Source organism: Periplaneta americana, chromosome 8, assembly GCF_040183065.1.
Source record: "Periplaneta americana isolate PAMFEO1 chromosome 8, P.americana_PAMFEO1_priV1, whole genome shotgun sequence".
Lineage (NCBI taxonomy): Eukaryota > Metazoa > Arthropoda > Insecta > Blattodea > Blattidae > Periplaneta > Periplaneta americana.
In genome coordinates this window covers 119,872,958-119,892,164 of record NC_091124.1, presented here as the reverse complement: position 1 = coordinate 119,892,164, position 19,207 = coordinate 119,872,958, and the positions used below count along the sequence as shown (strand labels likewise).

The following is a 19,207-nucleotide window of genomic DNA, read 5'->3' as shown; positions in this document are numbered from 1 at the left end:
TGAAATTCTATGTTTGGTGGTTGAAAGTAGGGGATAGATTTGGCAGATAGAGAGAAGGCAGATACACAGTGTTCGGAGAGGTCACACTCCACATATTCTCGGCAAACCTAACTCGGAAGTATAACAATTTACGGACTTAGAATTTTTTAGTGGGTGTAATAAGAAGTCGTGTGTTGCATTATTATTATAAGTCTGAATTCTTTCCTCTCATCACGTTATCAACTGTCCGTTATATTACTGGTGTTTTATAGTACAAAAGATATAATTACGTGAACTCAGAAATTAGTATACCAACTTGCGGGAAGTGAGAGCGAGATATTATACACTTGGACGCGCATTTCTGCTAATCTGAAACGAACACTTAATAATAATAATAAACGTTTTCATTGTTCTTACCAACAACTTCTGGTGTGCGCCTACATCATTTCAACCTACGAGCACGTCTCCCAAACCCCATGTCCCGACCGTTTTGCAGCTGACCTGGGAACCTCATCCTCTACCGAAGTAATCTCGAGGAGGCTGGCGCCCAAATTAATCAGTGTACGTAATTAATTATTAACATCGACGTGCATCCTCGAGATACTTTCCATATTTCGGAGCTGGCAGCCGAGGGCGACGACGACCAACAACAACGACGGCGACCCGCAACAGAGTCTACTTATGGAAAGGCCATCTCTATAAGGTTAACAGATTGCAGATCAGGAACGACTACAAGCAAGGAGGTCTTCGCCTCACTGCGGTCAGTAATAAAGCACAAGCGATAATGATGCGACACTTCATAACAACACTGCAATGGCACAAGGTGATCCAGAGGATGTAGCTTTCTGGAGCCATTACAACAACAATAATCACATTACCATAACCAAAGTTCCACATAGTTTCGCCAGAATATTCACACGTATGACAAATCTAGGTTTGACACATCCAAATAATATTAACATCACAACTAAGGATATATATACATATCTACAAAGACCTCAATACAAACTTCCATATATAATGGAAAAATTTCCCAATTTACATTGGTCCAATATATGGAGAAATGTCAATACCCCACACATACCACTTGACTGGAAAGAAAATGCATATTGTGTAGTGAATAACATGATCCCCACTGAAGAAAAAAAGTATAGTCACAACTTAACAGAATCACCGGCCTGTAAGAAGTGTGGTCACATTGGAACACTACAACATCTCCTTACAAACTGTACGAACACAGCACCCATATGGAGGTGGACTAAACAGCAACTCAATAAAATAGATCCTCGCACGAACCCAAACGATCATCTAAAATTAATAAGATTTTTTGACATCGAAAATAAATCTACTCGATTTGTTCAACTTTGGCTAGCAATGGGTGTAAACTACTATATACTCAAAAACGAACACCACAGCCTGGCAGAATTGAAGACCTCTCTTAGTCAGAGTAGAAGAGATTATGTTAACACATTCGACAAGGAAAGTACAAGACAAAAACAGTTAATGGTGTTAGACCTGTGAACACGTTAAGTAGCCTACTCAAATGTGTCCTGCATCATCTTCCTTTGTGTTTTCAGTGGACAAGTGAAATATCTTTTAATGGTGCAAGGATTCAAATTTATGACATTACGGAATGTCACCACCACTGTGAAAAACTCAAAACAAGTTAATATGAAACTATAATTTGCTTCCAGATAAAAATCAATTCAGGGTATCTTGTGTGAACTCCTTTTGAACATTTTCTCGATTTTTCCTCTATATACCGCATTTAATAGTAATGTGATAAAAAAAAAAGTTAACAGAAAAAAGGCTTTGCTATAATCCAATAAAACTAGTACAGTAACATGTCGTTTATCCATGGCTGCGCGTATGTCCTCAGCAACATTCAATAAAGCAGTAGAAGTGTTATGGCCATTTCTGAATCCTGATTGTTAAGGGTCTAAAAGATTAAATTCGATTATATATTCTGACAACTGCTTATGAATAATGCTTTCCAGGGCTTTACATAATACAGGAAGAATGGAGACTGGCCTATAGTCTTTGGCAGAAGTAGGTGAATTTGCTTTAGGAAGTGGGCGTACCAAAGCTGTTTTCCAGAGTTGCGGAAAACAGACGTGATAATCGAAGAATTGAAAATATGGATTATTACGGGAAGCACTACATCAATCAACTTATTGATAAAGACTGTGCTTATGTTATCAGCGGCCTGTGCTTTAGATTTAATGCTTTTAAGGGGTTAGGTACAGCTTACAGCAGTAAAATGTTTGGAAATATTCAACATTTTTTCCCTCCATTACTGTATCTTGTACAATAATGAAAATTGGTATGTGTAAAACACTCTCCTTCTGCTATATGAAAAAATATATATATATTTTTTACGATTAAAAAAACTATTTAAATAGTCTTTTTTCAAAATTCAAAAAGGTGGCAGTTCATTGTGCAATGATGAAGCATTTCCCTCATAACTCATGCACTTGTTAACTTTTTCACGTTCTCTCTCTTTTATTTTATTGCTGAAAGTCATGTTTACAATATAGTGCTCTTTAAACTACATTCTTTAATACATATTTTTTTTATTTTGTGCTAGAAGAAAATACTGATATTTGATAATTTTTTAAAACGAATTTAGTTTTTATCAGACAATCTATCAAAGGCAGATAAGTCATTTTGCACCATATTGTAGATATGACATGCATAAATACACATAAAAAATTTCATCACAGAATGTTGGATAGTTTTTTAGTTATGAGGAAAACGCTTCATCACTGCACAGTGAACTGCCACTTTGGATTTTTAATTTTGAAAAAAAAAAAAAATATATATATATTTTTTTTTATCGTAAAAATATTTTTATCATATAGCAGAAGGACAGTATTTTGCATAAGTTACTAATTTTCATTATTGTACAACATACAGTAATGGAGGAAAAAATGTTGAATATTTCCAAAATTTTACTGCTGTAAGCTGTACCTAACCCCTTAAGAGCCCTCCTTAGTACAGAACCAGTAATGTGCGAGAAGAATTTTTTTTCGCGAGAAGGAGGAGGATTAACTGTATGATACGTTTGAAAAATAATCTACTGTAAATATAGCCAGATTTCCACTTTGTGTTACCACATTAAGGAGAAAGGAATAAAAGTATTATCTAAAAAGAGTAAATTGTACTTACAGCTGCGAGTTTGTCAAATCTTGCAAACAAATCATTGAGAACACGGACCAATTCCTGGGCACTGCACTGACTTGCCAATGCTGTCAACAAAACATATTAATTTAGTTGTGCAGTTTTTGTATAAAATTATACAAAACAAATACTATCAACTACTTTTCAAAGTCTTGTTACGTCTTACATGAAATATGAGAAATACATTTATACAAATGATGAATTATTATTTTTAAAAACAAAATTATAACAAGTGCACAGAGACAAAATATTACTGCTGCGAAGAAGCAAGAAATTTAGAAAGCTGAGATAAAATATTAGTGCATCATTAGAGTTGAAAGTTATAAAGAAGAAATGGTTTATTCTAAACGAGAGAAAAAACTGTGATTGAATATTGAGAAAAGGTATAACTCGGATTTCTCCATTGATATGTATATATATATATATATATATATATATATATATATATATATATATATATATATATATATATATATATTATAAAAAGGGGTGAGAGTTTATACTGTTCTTTGTGGCTAATCCACGTGGCTTCCCGACTACTCAGAATAAGACGCGATATTTAAGTGAAGTATCAAAGCGTTACTCGGTTTCAATAACATGATATGTAAAAGAAACCAAACATTAAAATAGAAGAGAAAAATGCTTTATTCTTATATCTTAATTCATAAATCTGTTATGTTTTATTTTGCATTTTCGTTTCTTCTTTCATATAATTTCCTTGGAATGTTCTCACATTTTGTATTCTTCTGCTTGTAATACCTCAGTCGTGTGTCAGTGATGTGGATTTAACTATTTGCAACGATCCCAACGAGTACGAGACCTTTCTCATCATTATGTTCATCTGAAGACGAAGACTGGCCCAATTTTCGAATCTTTGAGAGTTTTTAATATGCATTATTTGCAATAAAAACAAATCCTCGTAAATAAATGGCTTAGCTTTCATGGCAGATCCAAAACATTCCGTTTTAACGACTATCAATGCACTTCATCTAATAGGAGAGAAATGATCAAGTATGCAAATATTAATTTGTTAGTCATTTATTTCTCCACGATTCTTTCTGTAAGAATTAACATATCAATTTTCTTAGGTTACGTTGGATAAGCACTGGCTTGTAATACATTTCGACTGTATTATTTCCTTGTCACTTACCGGCATTTTCGCAGTCCTCAGCTGCGCTACCGACTTCTTCCTTCATGCAATCCGCAAGGTAGTTTCAAAACAATTTTTTGGACAGTCATTCATATTTACTACTAATATTTTAAACTAAAAATAAAAACAAAAGAAATAGCTATATTTCAAAACGTTCCATAGGGGCTTTATTCGTATGAATTGAAACAAGACACGTCATCCTATGCTTTTTGTCGTGTAAACTTTTGTTCTCAGTTTTCTAAGAAAATATGCCCTATAGGACATCTATGAACTTTGACATCTTGAAAATTTTCTGAAAACCTTCTTTGCACTTATTGGGCGGAGTTAGTACACTCCTTGTTGTACAGTAAACCGAGGCACTTTTATTCCAATCACGTCGTCATCATCATCATCATCATCATCATCATCATCATCATCATCATCATCATCATCATCACAAATGAAATTCTCGCTCGCGTTGACTGCTAGACCCGAGAGAAAACGACTCCTTTCCACAGGGATTGGATGAATAATGACTTGTGTTGTCGTGTGTTTATCTGATATCTTGAACACAGATGTTGATTTTACCAATAAACACTGAGAGACCCGCATAAGGAAATCTCATAATTCTGCTGCAGGAAACTAGAGCTGTTTAGTGACAAGGAAATAAAAAAAGACGTTCTGTCGTTTAATTAGTGCTTAGCCACCTCCGAATATATGACTTTTCTACAGTGTTAAATTTAATGTTTACATTGTATTCATCTGAAGTCTGATTAGTGTAATATGTTATTAGTCAGCGATGTATGCAAAGGAGGGGGAAAGGAAATAACATCCTACCCCATTATCTCCTGGCTTGGTTGCCTCATGATGGTACTGGTACACTTATGAGGTTCAAATCTGTATTTGGACAGTTGACTAAATAACACTGGTTTCAGGAAAGATTGAGACCGACATGAGAAACTGTCTAAACATTTTTTCATCGGCTTAATGAACGAACACTTGCAATGTACGTAAAAATGTTTCGTTGTACCAATATCACAATATTAAAGGATATATTTGCAATAATATCGATAGAAGTGTTATTAGTTAAAGGTCGAGAGTATGACTCTTAAAAATATATATTGTTAGGAGTTGAAATAACAAAAATAATGTATTACATATAACCAGTCCTTTTTTTGTGGAAAAAAGTTTACCGGAACTCTATCACTCGATCACATTATACAAAAAAAAGTAGATTTAAAAATATTAGGCCTATATACAGTACCTTATATTGCAATAAGTTCCAAACGGACCTCATCGATTTTAAGCATAATGAAAATTTTGCGATTTCGAGCTATAGTTTCAGGATCAATAACAGAAGATGGCAGCACTAGATTGCATGAGTTACTTTTGCACCAACGATAATAATGAGAAAATGTAAACTTTTGGACTCGGCAGTGGCGGCAATTTTAATTTTCAAGTTCGCTTATAAAATAATATAACGCGTTCCGGACCGTTCCGGCTGAAAAAAGCGCTGCATATAACTATAGTTGACGCTAAAACTCCAGAATGAAGACAGTTCGGGCATTTATGTAAAAAAAGAGGATTCCGGAAAATATTTTGAAACATGATGGTTGAAGGAAAAGGTAAAATCCAGTTGGAACAGGTTACGGAAAGACAAACGATTTGTATATCGGAAATCATAAGAGATTTTACACACTGACGTATCAAATATTTTAATGAAATTGAAGCGATTGAAATTATGTAATTTGTCTTTAGATATAAAAAAGAGTTAAATTATGTGTAATATGAAATTAAAAATCTTTTAGTTTTTCAGTATCTCTGTAAACATCTTTTCAGGGCGCGACCAAAAAACTCTTAGATTCTGAATGACCAAAATTTCAATTGTGATTAACTAATTATGTTCAAGTAATTCCACAAACCTGTGAATCCTTTTATGTCTGCAAACAGTATGCTAACATCCTCATAACGATGAATGTAGATCTTGTGAAACTGGTTTGGAACAAATGCACCTTTTTCCTCCTCTCTGGCAATATCTCTGATCATTTCTTTGGCAACAAAATCTGGCAAAACTGGAAAGAGAAAATTCTGTTAGAAAATCACATTGAATAAATTACTTGAAACATGTTTATTCATAGTACCTAAATAATTCAGAATGTTACATTTTTCTGTAAATGTGATTACTGGATAAGTTGTATATAAAAGGACATATGTATCTCGGCAGACATACTTGTGTTTTTCTTTTAAAGGAGATTTCACTCTGGTTTCTCCATTATTTGGCTAGCTTGACTATCAATCTTCGTAACAAAACGATTTGAATATGCAGCTGATGATAATAGATGAAAAAGATGGTAACACTCAAGATTTTATTCAAGTGCGTATTTTAAATGCAATCATGTAGCCTACAAGATAAAGTCTTCCAGCGATATGCTACAGAACCTTTTAATATACGTTCATCAGTGAATGTGCAGACGCTGGAAGCTCGCAGAGTCGGATATTCATAGCCTCTTAAGTCAAGCGCAGAGATTTCTCATGCAAATTACAGTAACCAACTAGATACCTTTGTCGTATAAGATATTGGAAACGATGTCCTTGTGCCACTACACATCTCTTACATCTTTTAAGAAAATTTGCTTTAACACACATTAGATCTTCTTCTGAAATTGCTGCAATTGTCCTACTTACAATTGAAGACCTCGCTCGAAAAAGGGTGTAGCATTAAATTAATGAAATTCGTGACTTCGATGGAAAAAGTAATTTTGAAACATTCATTTACAACAATAAATGGATGCATCCAGTAGCTGAATAAACTTGTATCCTTGATTAATCAAATGGTTCTGCTGGTAAGTATACTCCTAAGGAAATATGCCCCTGAAATTATTTTCTTTCCTCCTGAAACGTGTATTATAGATTTGTTAGTTACACCCTTATTCGAAGCAGGTGTTCAATTCCTTTCAGTTCTTCCGACGTATGCGGTTTATTCCGATACAGTTTATTTTATTACTTTTTTAAGTTTCCCAAAAATAGAAATCGCAGGCTGTATATTAAGTATAATTTTATTATGCACTGTAAGATCTAGACATTAATGTATAATAAAAAATAACCTTGTGCCACTGTATTTATTCAGAAGTTGCAGCCACGTGATAATGAGAGTAGAGTAAATTTCTGCAATTGGGTGTTGGATAATGTTAATAATGACTCTATTGATCCTCATTTCTTTATTTCTTTCGAGGATGAAGCATGGTTTTATTTACGTGCTTCTGTAGCGACACAGAACAACAGGCATTGAAGTGCAGAAAAACTCGATCTCGTAGAAATGTAGACGATATGCCAATGCATGACTAAAAAATTGGTGTACAGTGCGCTGTGAATCCTTACAAAATTATAGAATTTATATATTTTTTAAATATCGTGAATCTGCAGATGTACAGGGATAACATGATCACATAATTCCTAGAAGAATTTATCTAACATTGAATGTACACAGGCATTTTTCAACAAAACGCTGCTGTAACGCACACAGTTAGTTGGTCTCTCGTCAGCATTAACTGCCGAAATTTTTGGAGATACAGTCATCAATAAGTGTATGAGGCCAGCGCGATCCCTATTGAATTGAATTTACAGGAGGGGGCACTATGGTCCAGCACTGCGACCTGTTCGGTCTATTGCGCATTCCCAAACCCACACCGGCTGACTACACTAAGGTTCGCTGCGTACTCAAGCGTCGAGCAGGCAACCCCCATCGTCCTTAGGACAGCCCCTCCGTGCGTCGCTAGCCGGCGGTGATCGGGGAATGCTATAGAATAATGACGAACTGGAGAAATTGCGACGGAATGATGTAAATGCCTAATATGGGGAAAAACGGGAGAACCCTGAGAAAAACTCCAACTGCGCCACAAGTGTCACTATGGATTTTTCAATGAAAAATTCTAGACCTAACCGGGACTCGAACCCGGGCCGCCTGCGTGACAGGTCAGAGGTCTGACCACTCAACCACTGCAGGGACAGCGCGATTCCTATATATTACCATATTCGATTTCTATATATGGATAACAGAAAATAAAATGTATCGGAATAACCCGCATACGTTGGAAGAACTAAAAGACAATATAAAAAGGAAATTGCAGCAATTTCAAAAGAACTAATGTGTGTTAATAAAAATTTTCTTAAAAGCGTGAGAGATGTGTGGCGGCACAAAGACATAATTTCCAATGACAGAGGTAGGTGGTTACTGTAGTTGTAATTTGCATGAGCAATCTATGAGCTTGACTTAAGGAGATATGAATATCCGACTCTGCCTCAAACAACGGGCTTCCAGCCGCCACGTGAGGCCGCACACTCACGGATGAACGTCTATTTGAAGGCTCTATATTTCGTAGCAACCACCTACACTACAGTATAATATTCTAGCTCTTCACATTCTTAAAAAAAATATGCACCGGAAAAGACTTAACATAAACAAATGCCTGTGTCAGGTGAAGGCAAGGTCAAACCTTATAATAAGTTTATTTAGATGTACAAAAGTAGAAGCTCTTGATCGGTACGAGAAAATACTTCTAACTTCTCATGAGAGTCTGAAGGAATATAGAAGAAAAGGACATCATCCTGGATATGTACGGTGTTTTGATCTTGATGGTATATCAATTGAAACGTTGAGATCAATAACTATTCAAGTCTATTTACACAAGTTTCAAGAAAAATGCAAAAACTGTTTTTTTTATTTCTTACCTAATTATAATTTTTTGCACGTAATATTCCTAGTTGTTTTAGAGATCAAGAAAAAGTAGTATACCAACTTTTAAAGTCGTAACACTTGTGGAAATATCCAAAATTTAATTTAAAATTTACAAAAAATGAATGGCCAGAAGTGGACTTGAATGGTTATTGATCTCACCGCTTCAATTATATAATCACCTCTTATATTTCTTGTGACCCTCTACCAATTGGGCACGTATCACGTTGGTTTACCTACGTATGGCACACATTCAGTATTACCGTATATTAGTAGGCTATGCTATGTAATATTCATGTTGTTTGGACATATTAATAAATATTTTACCTATATTATTTAGTTGTATTTATCTTACTATAAATTGTAACTTTTGTGCTGATTTGACATATACTATAACACTTTCTGTGATCTGTATGTGTGTGCGTGCGTGTGTGTATCAATAATTAAAGAATGGTTATTGTTAAAAAAATACAATGAAAATAACAAGTCAGTACTCACACACTGTAATCAATTTTAAATGTACAGTATTTACCACAATCCAGATATTTTACAGTATAGAGTGAGTTTAAAACACCTGTAGGCGACTACAGTATATGCTGTAAGGGGGACATTAACACACGTTTAAATATTGCAAGTATTAAAAAATTAGTGAAATTCAATATTATTTTCAGCAATGAATAAATCTGTGACCTTGAAATTTCATATGCACAATATACGCCATTTCGGTAATTTTATTGTATACTTCACTCGTTCGATATTCTGCACGTGATTTGCAGTACTTTCCCCTATGTTTTTCTCATGTTTTTACATTGCTTTCTTTACTACATTTCTCATTTTGATAACTCTTCAATATAAATCACCGGGAGGTGTAGCAAAAGGTCGCCATTGACGGTACTGTAGGCGTTAAAAAAAAGCGCAACAGTCTCGGAGGGCCAAGCCTACCACCCCACTGCTCGCCTTACGTCCACATGAATCAGCAAAGATGAACGATTACTCAATCTGTATGGGGATAATGTGTGGTTAGGACGATGGTCCCACCCAATCATTGTAGCTCGTTAGATCTCTTAATAATTGCATCACCAAATTCTTTATTGTCAACATTCGTATTAAATGTTCGGAAATCTTGTCTTCACTTTAAATGAAACAGCATTTGATGGATTTTTTATCAATATAAATTATTTCGAGATAACTGCACTTTAATTATTATACAGTTACTAGTTTCAAATTTAAATTCGTAAAATTCAGTGAAATGTTTTTAATTGATTATTTTACGACATTTTATCAACTGCTATGGGTTATCTAGGATCTAAGTTTATTTTATTTATTTATTTATTTAATACTTTACACTTGAGCTACATTAGGCATTGCAGCCCGAAAGAGCAGAAGCTCGTGCTCGGGCGCAGTTCAGATCAGTTATACAAAATATATCACAAAATGAATAGAGTTCATTGAGCACAATAACATTAATAAATGGTAAAATACATACAGCATGTAATAATAGGATCTATATACAAATAGAAAAAAACAAAAGTACATGAATATTAGAGTATCAATTTTTAACTCAATTAGCTTAAACAATTAAATAATTAATCTGATTTATTTCTTAAATCTATGTGTGTTAAGTGTACTTAGCTCAGGGTAAGCTCTAATTATGTATTATATACTGTATTTTGGGTCCAAAATTTCTGCTGTGTTTTAATCCAGCAGTTGTGTGGCATTTGGGAGTATTTAGAAACAAACTGTAGTTTTGTCTCGTATGGTATTCATGAGGATCAAATTTAAATTTATTGCGATTTTTATGGAAGTAAATCAGCAATATTTGTTTATAAATTTGTTCTAGATTTGATACACCAAATTCCTCAAAACATTAATTTTGTTGGGAATCAAAAAGTTTATATAGACAACTTTTCACAATTCTTTTTTGGAGCAAATTTAAAGGATGGAGAGTCGATTTTGCCATTTCTCCCCAACCTAAAATACCATACTGAATTATTGATTGAAACAGAGCTAAGTACACAATACGCAGAACATAAACAGGTAAATAAGAGCGTAGAATGGAAAATTTGTGGATTGTTTTACGCAATCTATTACACAGGAAGGAGATATGCTTGTCCCATTTTAAATGTTGGCCAATAATAATGCCTAAATATTTAACTTGTAAGGATATACTCAAAGCGTTACATGAGCAAGTAGGTAGGTTACAATCGTGTATTGTTATACTTCTATTATTATTTATTTTTAGTTGTTCAAGGCCATGTGATGTTAATGAAAATGGTATTAATTTTGTTTTAGAAAGTTCAAAGAAAGTAAGCATGAGATGGAGGTAATAATACCAGCAAAATGAACCCAGGATCCAGCGCCAAAACTTACCCACCATTTGGTCTTAATGGTTTAAGGGAAAACCCGGAAAACCCACAACCAGGTAACTTGTCTCAATCAGAATTTGAACCCAAGCCCTCTCGTTTCACAGTCAGGAATGCTAACCGTTACTCCACAGCAGTGGACTAGGAAAATGTTAGCACATTGGAATTCTTTTACGTATTGGAAAACAAACAAATATCGAATTATCTATTTGAGCAAGCCTTTCAAGCAGAGATTATTACGCACTGCATACGACGCTCGTTTGTTTTTGTTTGAGGTGAAGCGCGTGAAGCGTTCATAAAGACGATGACGACCGCATGACTGCCTGCAAGTCCTGTGAGGGTGGCTGTGATACAGGAAAAACTGCTGGACTGGATAACTAGCAGAACGTGATGGATAGCCAACTGACCATACGAGCGGACTCCGAACACACATTGATCAAGGTCCACTGTAATAAAAACGACTCGAGCACACCGGCCAGGTTAAAACTGTCACATAAATCATAGCAGCACTGTTCTTGGGAAGAAATGGATTTCTCAGACCTCAGTTTTTGTGGCTAGATTGATGACGAGTCTTGCAGAGAATTTCATATATCTCGCGCCAGTGGTTAATCGAAAGTAAAATAAGTGTTATAATGGTGATTGGTTACAGCAAAGCGCGTGTCTGCTGTTTATAAATGGTGTTAAATAATAAAAAAAAAGTCATTACAATATATTATTCTCCCTGAACAACCTCTTACGTTTAAATGGGACGTTAAATAAATAATGTCAACTACTTTCTGTGTTTCTGTATGAAGTAGAAAAGTTAAAGTTTTAGCTATATCTTATTTATATTGTGAATTTTTTTAGACTTCGTTTGTCATTTTAGCGCAACATGTGTTTTCTGTTTAAAAAGAGAGGCAACAAAGTCCTCTTTAAAGTAATGTTTAAACAGGAGACTCTAGAACAGAGGTCTCCAAAAAGCCTATCGTCATTCGTGCTCTCGATGCTGCCCGCCGAACACAGTGTGCTGTAAGGCTAGAGAAGGGGAAGAGACTCGTACCTCAACAGATGGGAGCGATCAGTGGGGGCTCGCGGCAACGGTCTGCTTATGTTTACAAATAACAACATCAAAAGAATAAGAAATATCATACGTTTGTATATTATTTTGACATATATAAAGCTGGAGCCCCGTCTTTTGCTATTGACACAAGCCATTGCAAATTCAGCCTCTTCTGTTCTATGGTGCTTTTGGTGTCTGGAAAAGATCTTCTCCAGTCGTATTTTGTAATTACATCTAGAAGACATTCAGACACAGTAAAATGTTCATTAACTCCTCGGATGAAAATGGCTAGGTGAGCTTTGTCATTTCTATCTGTGCTTTCGTCCAATGCAAGTGAATAGGCTACAAACTGGTTAATTGTGGTTTCGATTTCAGATTCAATTACACTTACAATCTTGAAATTCCTTCTCTGAACTGTAATGGGAAACAATTTCATTTTCTTAAACTTTGACTTTGTTCTGGACACAGTATTTTAGTAACGTCCTGTATGCACGATTTTACAAATGATGCTACTGTAAAGGGCTTAACTGATTTTCCAATATTCCAAGCTAGAACATAGCTAGCAAGAAGCTTTTTTGTTTAAGACTGAGGACACGTGTGTGATTTGTGTTTGTATTTTCTTGTTTTATATCTATCAAAATATTTGTAGACCTACGCATTTCACCTAAAATTAAACGAAAAACTATATGTTTGTCATGCGGAACTGAGTGTAAACGTATTGTAATATACTGATTATTATGTATAACCAACAATTATACAGATAGCACCAAAATAAATTATTTTCACATGTTCAACATGCCTATAATTGTACGATATTCTTTGTGAAGAGTCGAGTATTGTCGTCTCATGTTGCATTTAACATATCCTTAATAATTTTCGAACAAATTAAGCATTTCACATTCTCCCCACTAACACAAAAAAAAATGTCTCTTCCTATTCATCCTTGAATGTACTACGTCCATGATTAGAAGACATTGTGAAACGGTGGAACACTCCGACCAACACAATGATAATGGCAGTCCGCCACTGCTCTTCGTTTGCGCATAAACATTGAGTACAGTACAGGTGGAGATGGGTGAGGCGCTCATTACGTACTGGCTTCGGTTCCGTTCAGGGGCTTACTCGCGAGTAGGCTTTTGGAGACGTCTGCTCTAGAATAATAAGTAGTGGCTGGAGGATAAGGTGAACTTTGTAAGTCGTAAGTTTTTTTTTTTCCATTCTATCATAACTGTGTACTACTGGCATTTATTCAGGCATTTTTTCAATTATTTATTAATTACACCTAATTATACTCTTGGTGAGACGGTTTTAATCGTCTGTTGTATGCTGCTAATAATACAGGGCTATTCAAAAAGAAGGAGCAGATTTAAAATATTTATTTCTTCCGAACTACAAAAGATAGAAACACAATTCCAAGGTTCCTGGACAGACGAAAGTTTAAATTTTGAACAGTCCGGGTAGAAGTTCCAATCATGGCCGCATTGGCGCTGTTGCTTGTCATGCGCGGCCGCATTAGCGCTGTTGATCGTCTGTAGTAAAATGGCGACACAACAGGAAAAAGCATTTTAGGTGCTGCAATTAGCAAAACTAGAGTCCATTATTGAAGTTCAACGTGCTTTTCGCCGTCAGTTTAATGTAAACAACCTCCTAGTCATAAGCAGATTTACCAGTGGCATCGAAAATTCTTAGAAGATGGTTGCATCTGCAAACAGAAAAGCACGGGACGTCCACGCACATCGAATGAAAATGTCGAGCGTATTCGTACAGTTTACGAAAGTAGTAAAAAAAATCGACAATACGAGCAAGCAGAGAACTGAACATTCCTCAACCAATGGTATGACGAGTTCTGAAACACCGATATGAGGTGGAGATCAACTTCATCGTCAGTGGCCTCCCAGGTCTCCAGACCTCACTCCTTATGATTTTTATCTGTGAGGTTACTTAAATGACCGTGTTTTTATCCCCCCTCATGCCTGACATTGGCCTTAACACTGCGAAAGAAAGAATGTGAGGGAAGTTGTGGCTCCTGTTATGAGTTTCGGATACAATCTCAATTTAAGCGCTTTGCCCTTTAAATAAATGTAGTAAGCTAGGCCATTAATAATTTTGCAAGCTAAGAGGTTATTTGCGTGGTGGGAATATAATATATTCCCACCACGGTTATTTGTAGTTTTTATAATATTGAAGTTGTTAAATAAGTAGGTCCTAAGTTATATCTTATTTAATTTTGAAATTAAACTGCTTAAATAATTATTTAATCTCTTGAAATTATCGTCACCAACCGTCCTGTATTTACTCATTGCCTTCACTTTCTGTAAAGCCACTTTAAGTACTGGAAAGGAGTATGATTACATTGAATAACAAGAATTTTGCTCCGACTTTAAACAATGTGTCCCTTACGGTTTGGTGTGCGCTGAATTCGAAAATGCATCTTTTTTTCTTTCGTATCACGTAAGGTTTTTAAGAATACTATGATTACACTTTTCGGTAAGCACTCCCTCAGGAAATATCTGGCGCGGATTGAGGGTTGTAAACCAATACAAGTGCTATTGCATATTATGAGTTTATGATTTATTTCCGGTTTCTTATGGTTGTTGGCACGTTCTTTTGTACTTCTAATAAATAAACAGATATTGGTCTCTTCTATTTAGTAAATTTCATAACAATTCAAAGAGAGGTCTACGCAATGAACAAAGAAGTGTGTGGTTTTCAGTATTTAAAAGAAAAGTTTATCATTTTTAGGGCCTGTACTACGATCGCCTGTTAAAGCTCCAGATTCGTAAACTCCAGTTTAGCAATCTGGAAGTTAAATATTTTGTTCTGTACTACCAGCGGATTTTAACTGCAGGATTGTTATCCGGAAGATATAGTAACATTTTTATTACGTTGGCAATGAAGTTACTGAAAATGTAGTGAAATTTATTGCGTTGGTATACCTTTCCCCGCGTATTTCATGTTTATGTTCCGTGTTTATATGGTACTATTTATTTTGAGGTTTTATTGTAAGCATTATTGTTATTATTTATTATAATGCTGAAACTCCAGCCAAGAAAATAACAGAGTGAAGAACAGAAAATTACACATACTATATGAAGAAACTTTACATGGAAGCAAAAGGTAAGATTTTAAAGGTTATGTTTCTTTTCGAATAGTAATAATTCCTTCAATATGATAGTATTTTGGTTTTAATTAGTAGGCCTAAAGAGGACGGGTGCGGGTTCCAGCAAAAGTGCGTTTTTCTCCATAATCATTGTTTTATTCATGTGTAACTGCACAAGAAGTGTAGGTGGCAATTATTTTTGTATTGTAATTAATATTAAGTGTGCTTTCAGTTTGTTGTATAGCCTACATTATTAGTGAATAGGGCCTATTTCGGTAATTTTTTTAGAAATAGTGTACTCACGGCTTCAAATCATGGGTCGAAGGCATAGTAACTCGTTTAAAAAGAAAAGTTCACTGATACTGATAATAATGAATGATGTTTTTGGCCTGGGATTTCTAACCAACATTAGTACAGCAAGGTACACTGTTCCTAGCAAATTACCAATATTTCAGCATGTTAGGCCTACGTATTTTACTGTTAGTAAATGGGCGGATATTTTGTATTAGGCCTATAATACCATTCGATCATAAATAGGGCCTAACATTATTTTTTAAAAGAACAGCATGAGGTGGAGAGACGTTTCCACTAAAATGCAATATCTGTTGCTGCTACCAGTTCGACTATAATCACTCACTGTAATGCACATTCAACACCTCGTAAAATAACACAGAAACAGAAGATATTAAGTTTTTTCCAAAGTTTCTATGTACAGTATAGTCATATGTTTGATATTGTACTGACAATCGTCCAGTAAAAGCTCTTGCTTATTTAGGTATAGAAACTTAGATAAGGGAAAAAGAGAAATACAGTATATTTTCTAATGTTGTAGGTTGCATATGGAATTAACCTAGTTTTATTTCCTTTTTAGTAATATAGAATGAAGCATGGGAAGAATATAGTAACATCAGCACAAATACAAGGACCTGAAAACAGCTGAGAAGCAAATTTGAATTCTTGGAAAAGAACACAAAGAAAATTGCTGCTGCAGAGAGACAATGCAGGCTACAAACAATTGGAGCCCCTCCAACTGAAGCAAAACCAAATCCAAACTTAGCCAAGGTAAGTGATTTAATTCTCCTATCAATTGAGTGATTTCTCAGTGATTTTCATTCATATTCAATGCATAAGTTCACTTATATGTTAATTTATACAATTATTACATAATAAGCAGAGGAAATTGTATAACACAAGTTTGAATTCTTTTTATTTATTTGTTTATTTATTCATTCACTCATTTATTTATTTACTTACTTTTGTTACAGCCGAAGTAGTAACTAAACCAAGTTCCACTGATACCAGTGCAGCTAATAACACGAATGAGGTTAGTGTGTAAGGAATTAAGAGTCAGAAGAAGAGATGATGAGCTTTAGAGATAAAAAATGATATTAGATTCTTGAAAATTGTTATACAAATTTAATTTAATGTCGGTATTACATTATAATACTATTATTTCTTTTTTATTTACAGTACCATTCAGGTTCACAGTGCAATTCTTTAGTTTTTGAAGTGAAACTGGACATCCCAACAATATCTCCAGGTAATTTGATTTATACTACAAAACGTTCTTTCACATTCTACGTACGATGCTTACTTTTCCAATCCGAAATAGCTGTAACATGTAAACACATTTTCAGCCAACATGTTGAAAATAAAACTAACACACATACTATATGAAATCTGCAGCAAGCTGTAGATAAATTAGATGCAAAAGTTAAAAAAAAAATGTTAAAATATAAATTGTACATAATGATGAAATGGTCACAAGAAATGGATGTCATAAAAACTAAACATCATTGTATTATAATATTATGTGGGATTTGAGTAGGAATTTGAAATTTATAAATGTAGGCCTAAAAATAGAAAGCACACTAAACTGAAGAATTTATTTTGAGATTTCTCTGTAATGGGTTTGTAATTAGATTAGGCCACATTATGTTAAGTTGTATTTCAATTTTACCGTAAGGATTCTCACTTTGAAACTTGTGAATGATTTCTTGTGTACAGAAAAACGGAAAAATATTTTTTCATAAGGTAAAACAGAAACTGACTACACTCTATTTACAATAGAACTATTTGCTTGGTTTTCTCTCTCTCTTTTTTATTGCAGCTTCACTTTCTTATTGTTAAAAATGAGTTTGGATTAATAGCACGTTAGAAAATACAATACTGTTACAGCTGCTGACTTTGAAGTGTCCACACATTTATGATAAAACATCATCTTTCTCCAGAATTAAATATCTTAAGAATTAATTCCACTCTTAAAATATTACAGAGTCAGCTGGTGCAGCAGATGAAGGTCTTCCACTGTACGGGTATTTACACAGTGTAATGAAAGTAAGTTTTAAGTGAAATTACTGGTTTATTCAGTGTAGGTAGTGTAGGCTAAACTCAGAAAGATCTGAATATAAGCATATATCCCTCTCTTAAATATTTCAGCTGATAATGGGATAATAGATGATCGAGTTACACCCCAAGGATGCTTTAAGAAAAAAGAAAGAAAGAAAAAGCAAGCCTCTGAGGAATGCATTAGCCACATTGAAAAATCTTTCTCCATCTGTGAACTGTAAGTTTAATGTTGACTTAATTTTACTTGAGATGTTAGAAATTCATGAACTTCAGTACTATTACAGTGATTTCTTTAAAAAATACATTAGTTGAAAGTTGGATGCTAACATTATAACATAGAATGATTTGAAATAAAAGTAAGTCATATCCTCATGTTTGCAAGGAGATGGGGTTTGGAATATCAAAAGTAAGATTTGGAGTTTTTACATTACTTTTTCCTCCTCTTTAATGGGTGGTCTATCTACAAAGACATCTTCAATTAGTGGCAGAAAGTAAATGCTACAATAATCACCCATTCTTTATGTTTTAACAAAAAATATGTTTAATTTTGTTGACCAGATTTGTTTGACCTGGATGACTGGGAGATTACTTCTTCTCATCCTTCTAATGGAGTGATAATGTCTTGCAGCTGTTCTTGATCCCTGTGGTCTCTGGCCTCTGCTTTATCTGCTAGTCTTCAGGATTAGGTTCGAGTCAGGTGATAATTATTAGCTAATCTAAGGTTTCTGGTTGGGTTCGGGTCTGGTTCAGATCAGGCCGAGATGGGCCGGGCCTAAGAATTATGGCCCGTGCAGATCTCTAACAAATGGGGCTTATAGCTGAAGTTGGCTCTGCCACAGTTTTCCAAGTTTTGTGTATTTGCATATGTATTTGTGTTGTGTTTAATTACAGTTACTATGTACTCTTATGTATTAGCCTGTATATTATTAATTTGTAAATATGACATGTACCATAGCATATATAATGAGACAGTGGATGTAATAAATGATTATGCTTATTGTGTCTTCTGAAAAATGTCGTGTTTTGTTCACACAAAATAAATAAATAAATTTTAAATTTAATTGCAGCTATAGTGCATCTCTCTTGTTTTAAGTACACATTCACAGAGTACCTGAATACAATTGAAGCGTCAGCTGGAACAAAGTTGTAAGTTACAAAATTTTCATTCGGTGTGTTTCCGTGTAATAATGTTCTATGTCATGTTACCTTGCTATACTCCTTGGCTTGCAACTGTCCATCAATGCAGTACGTGAAATTTGTCCACTCAAAAGTTTGCTACCCTCATAAGAACAAAGTTGTACGCATATACACATTTTTGCAGCTCCTGTAAATTTTA

General features: G+C 34.6%; 1 protein-coding gene and 1 long non-coding RNA gene across 9 annotated transcripts in view; one reads left to right on the top strand and one right to left on the bottom strand.

The window, feature by feature from the left end:
- Ac78C (adenylyl cyclase 78C) overlaps window positions 1-19,207 on the bottom strand; it is a 665,405-nt gene that overhangs the window by 88,335 nt on the left and 557,863 nt on the right. For all 5 annotated transcript variants that reach the window (XM_069833500.1, XM_069833501.1, XM_069833502.1 and 2 more), the window contains exons 7-8: window positions 6,211-6,360; window positions 3,148-3,227 (exon numbers count right to left, since the gene is read on the bottom strand). In XM_069833500.1, the coding sequence (XP_069689601.1) occupies window positions 3,148-3,227; window positions 6,211-6,360 (230 nt within the window). The remainder of the gene's footprint in view (window positions 1-3,147; window positions 3,228-6,210; window positions 6,361-19,207) is intronic.
- Window positions 15,169-18,925, top strand: LOC138704987 (uncharacterized). Of its 4 annotated transcripts, XR_011333525.1 has the most exons (7): window positions 15,177-15,539; window positions 16,394-16,584; window positions 16,788-16,846; window positions 16,993-17,062; window positions 17,798-17,859; window positions 17,962-18,088; window positions 18,500-18,921. It is a non-coding gene; the product is annotated as an uncharacterized lncRNA (long non-coding RNA). The 4 variants fall into 4 exon arrangements; XR_011333526.1 differs by having other exon boundaries at window positions 15,169-15,539; window positions 17,798-18,088; window positions 18,430-18,925; XR_011333524.1 differs by having other exon boundaries at window positions 15,172-15,539; window positions 17,798-18,088; window positions 18,500-18,923.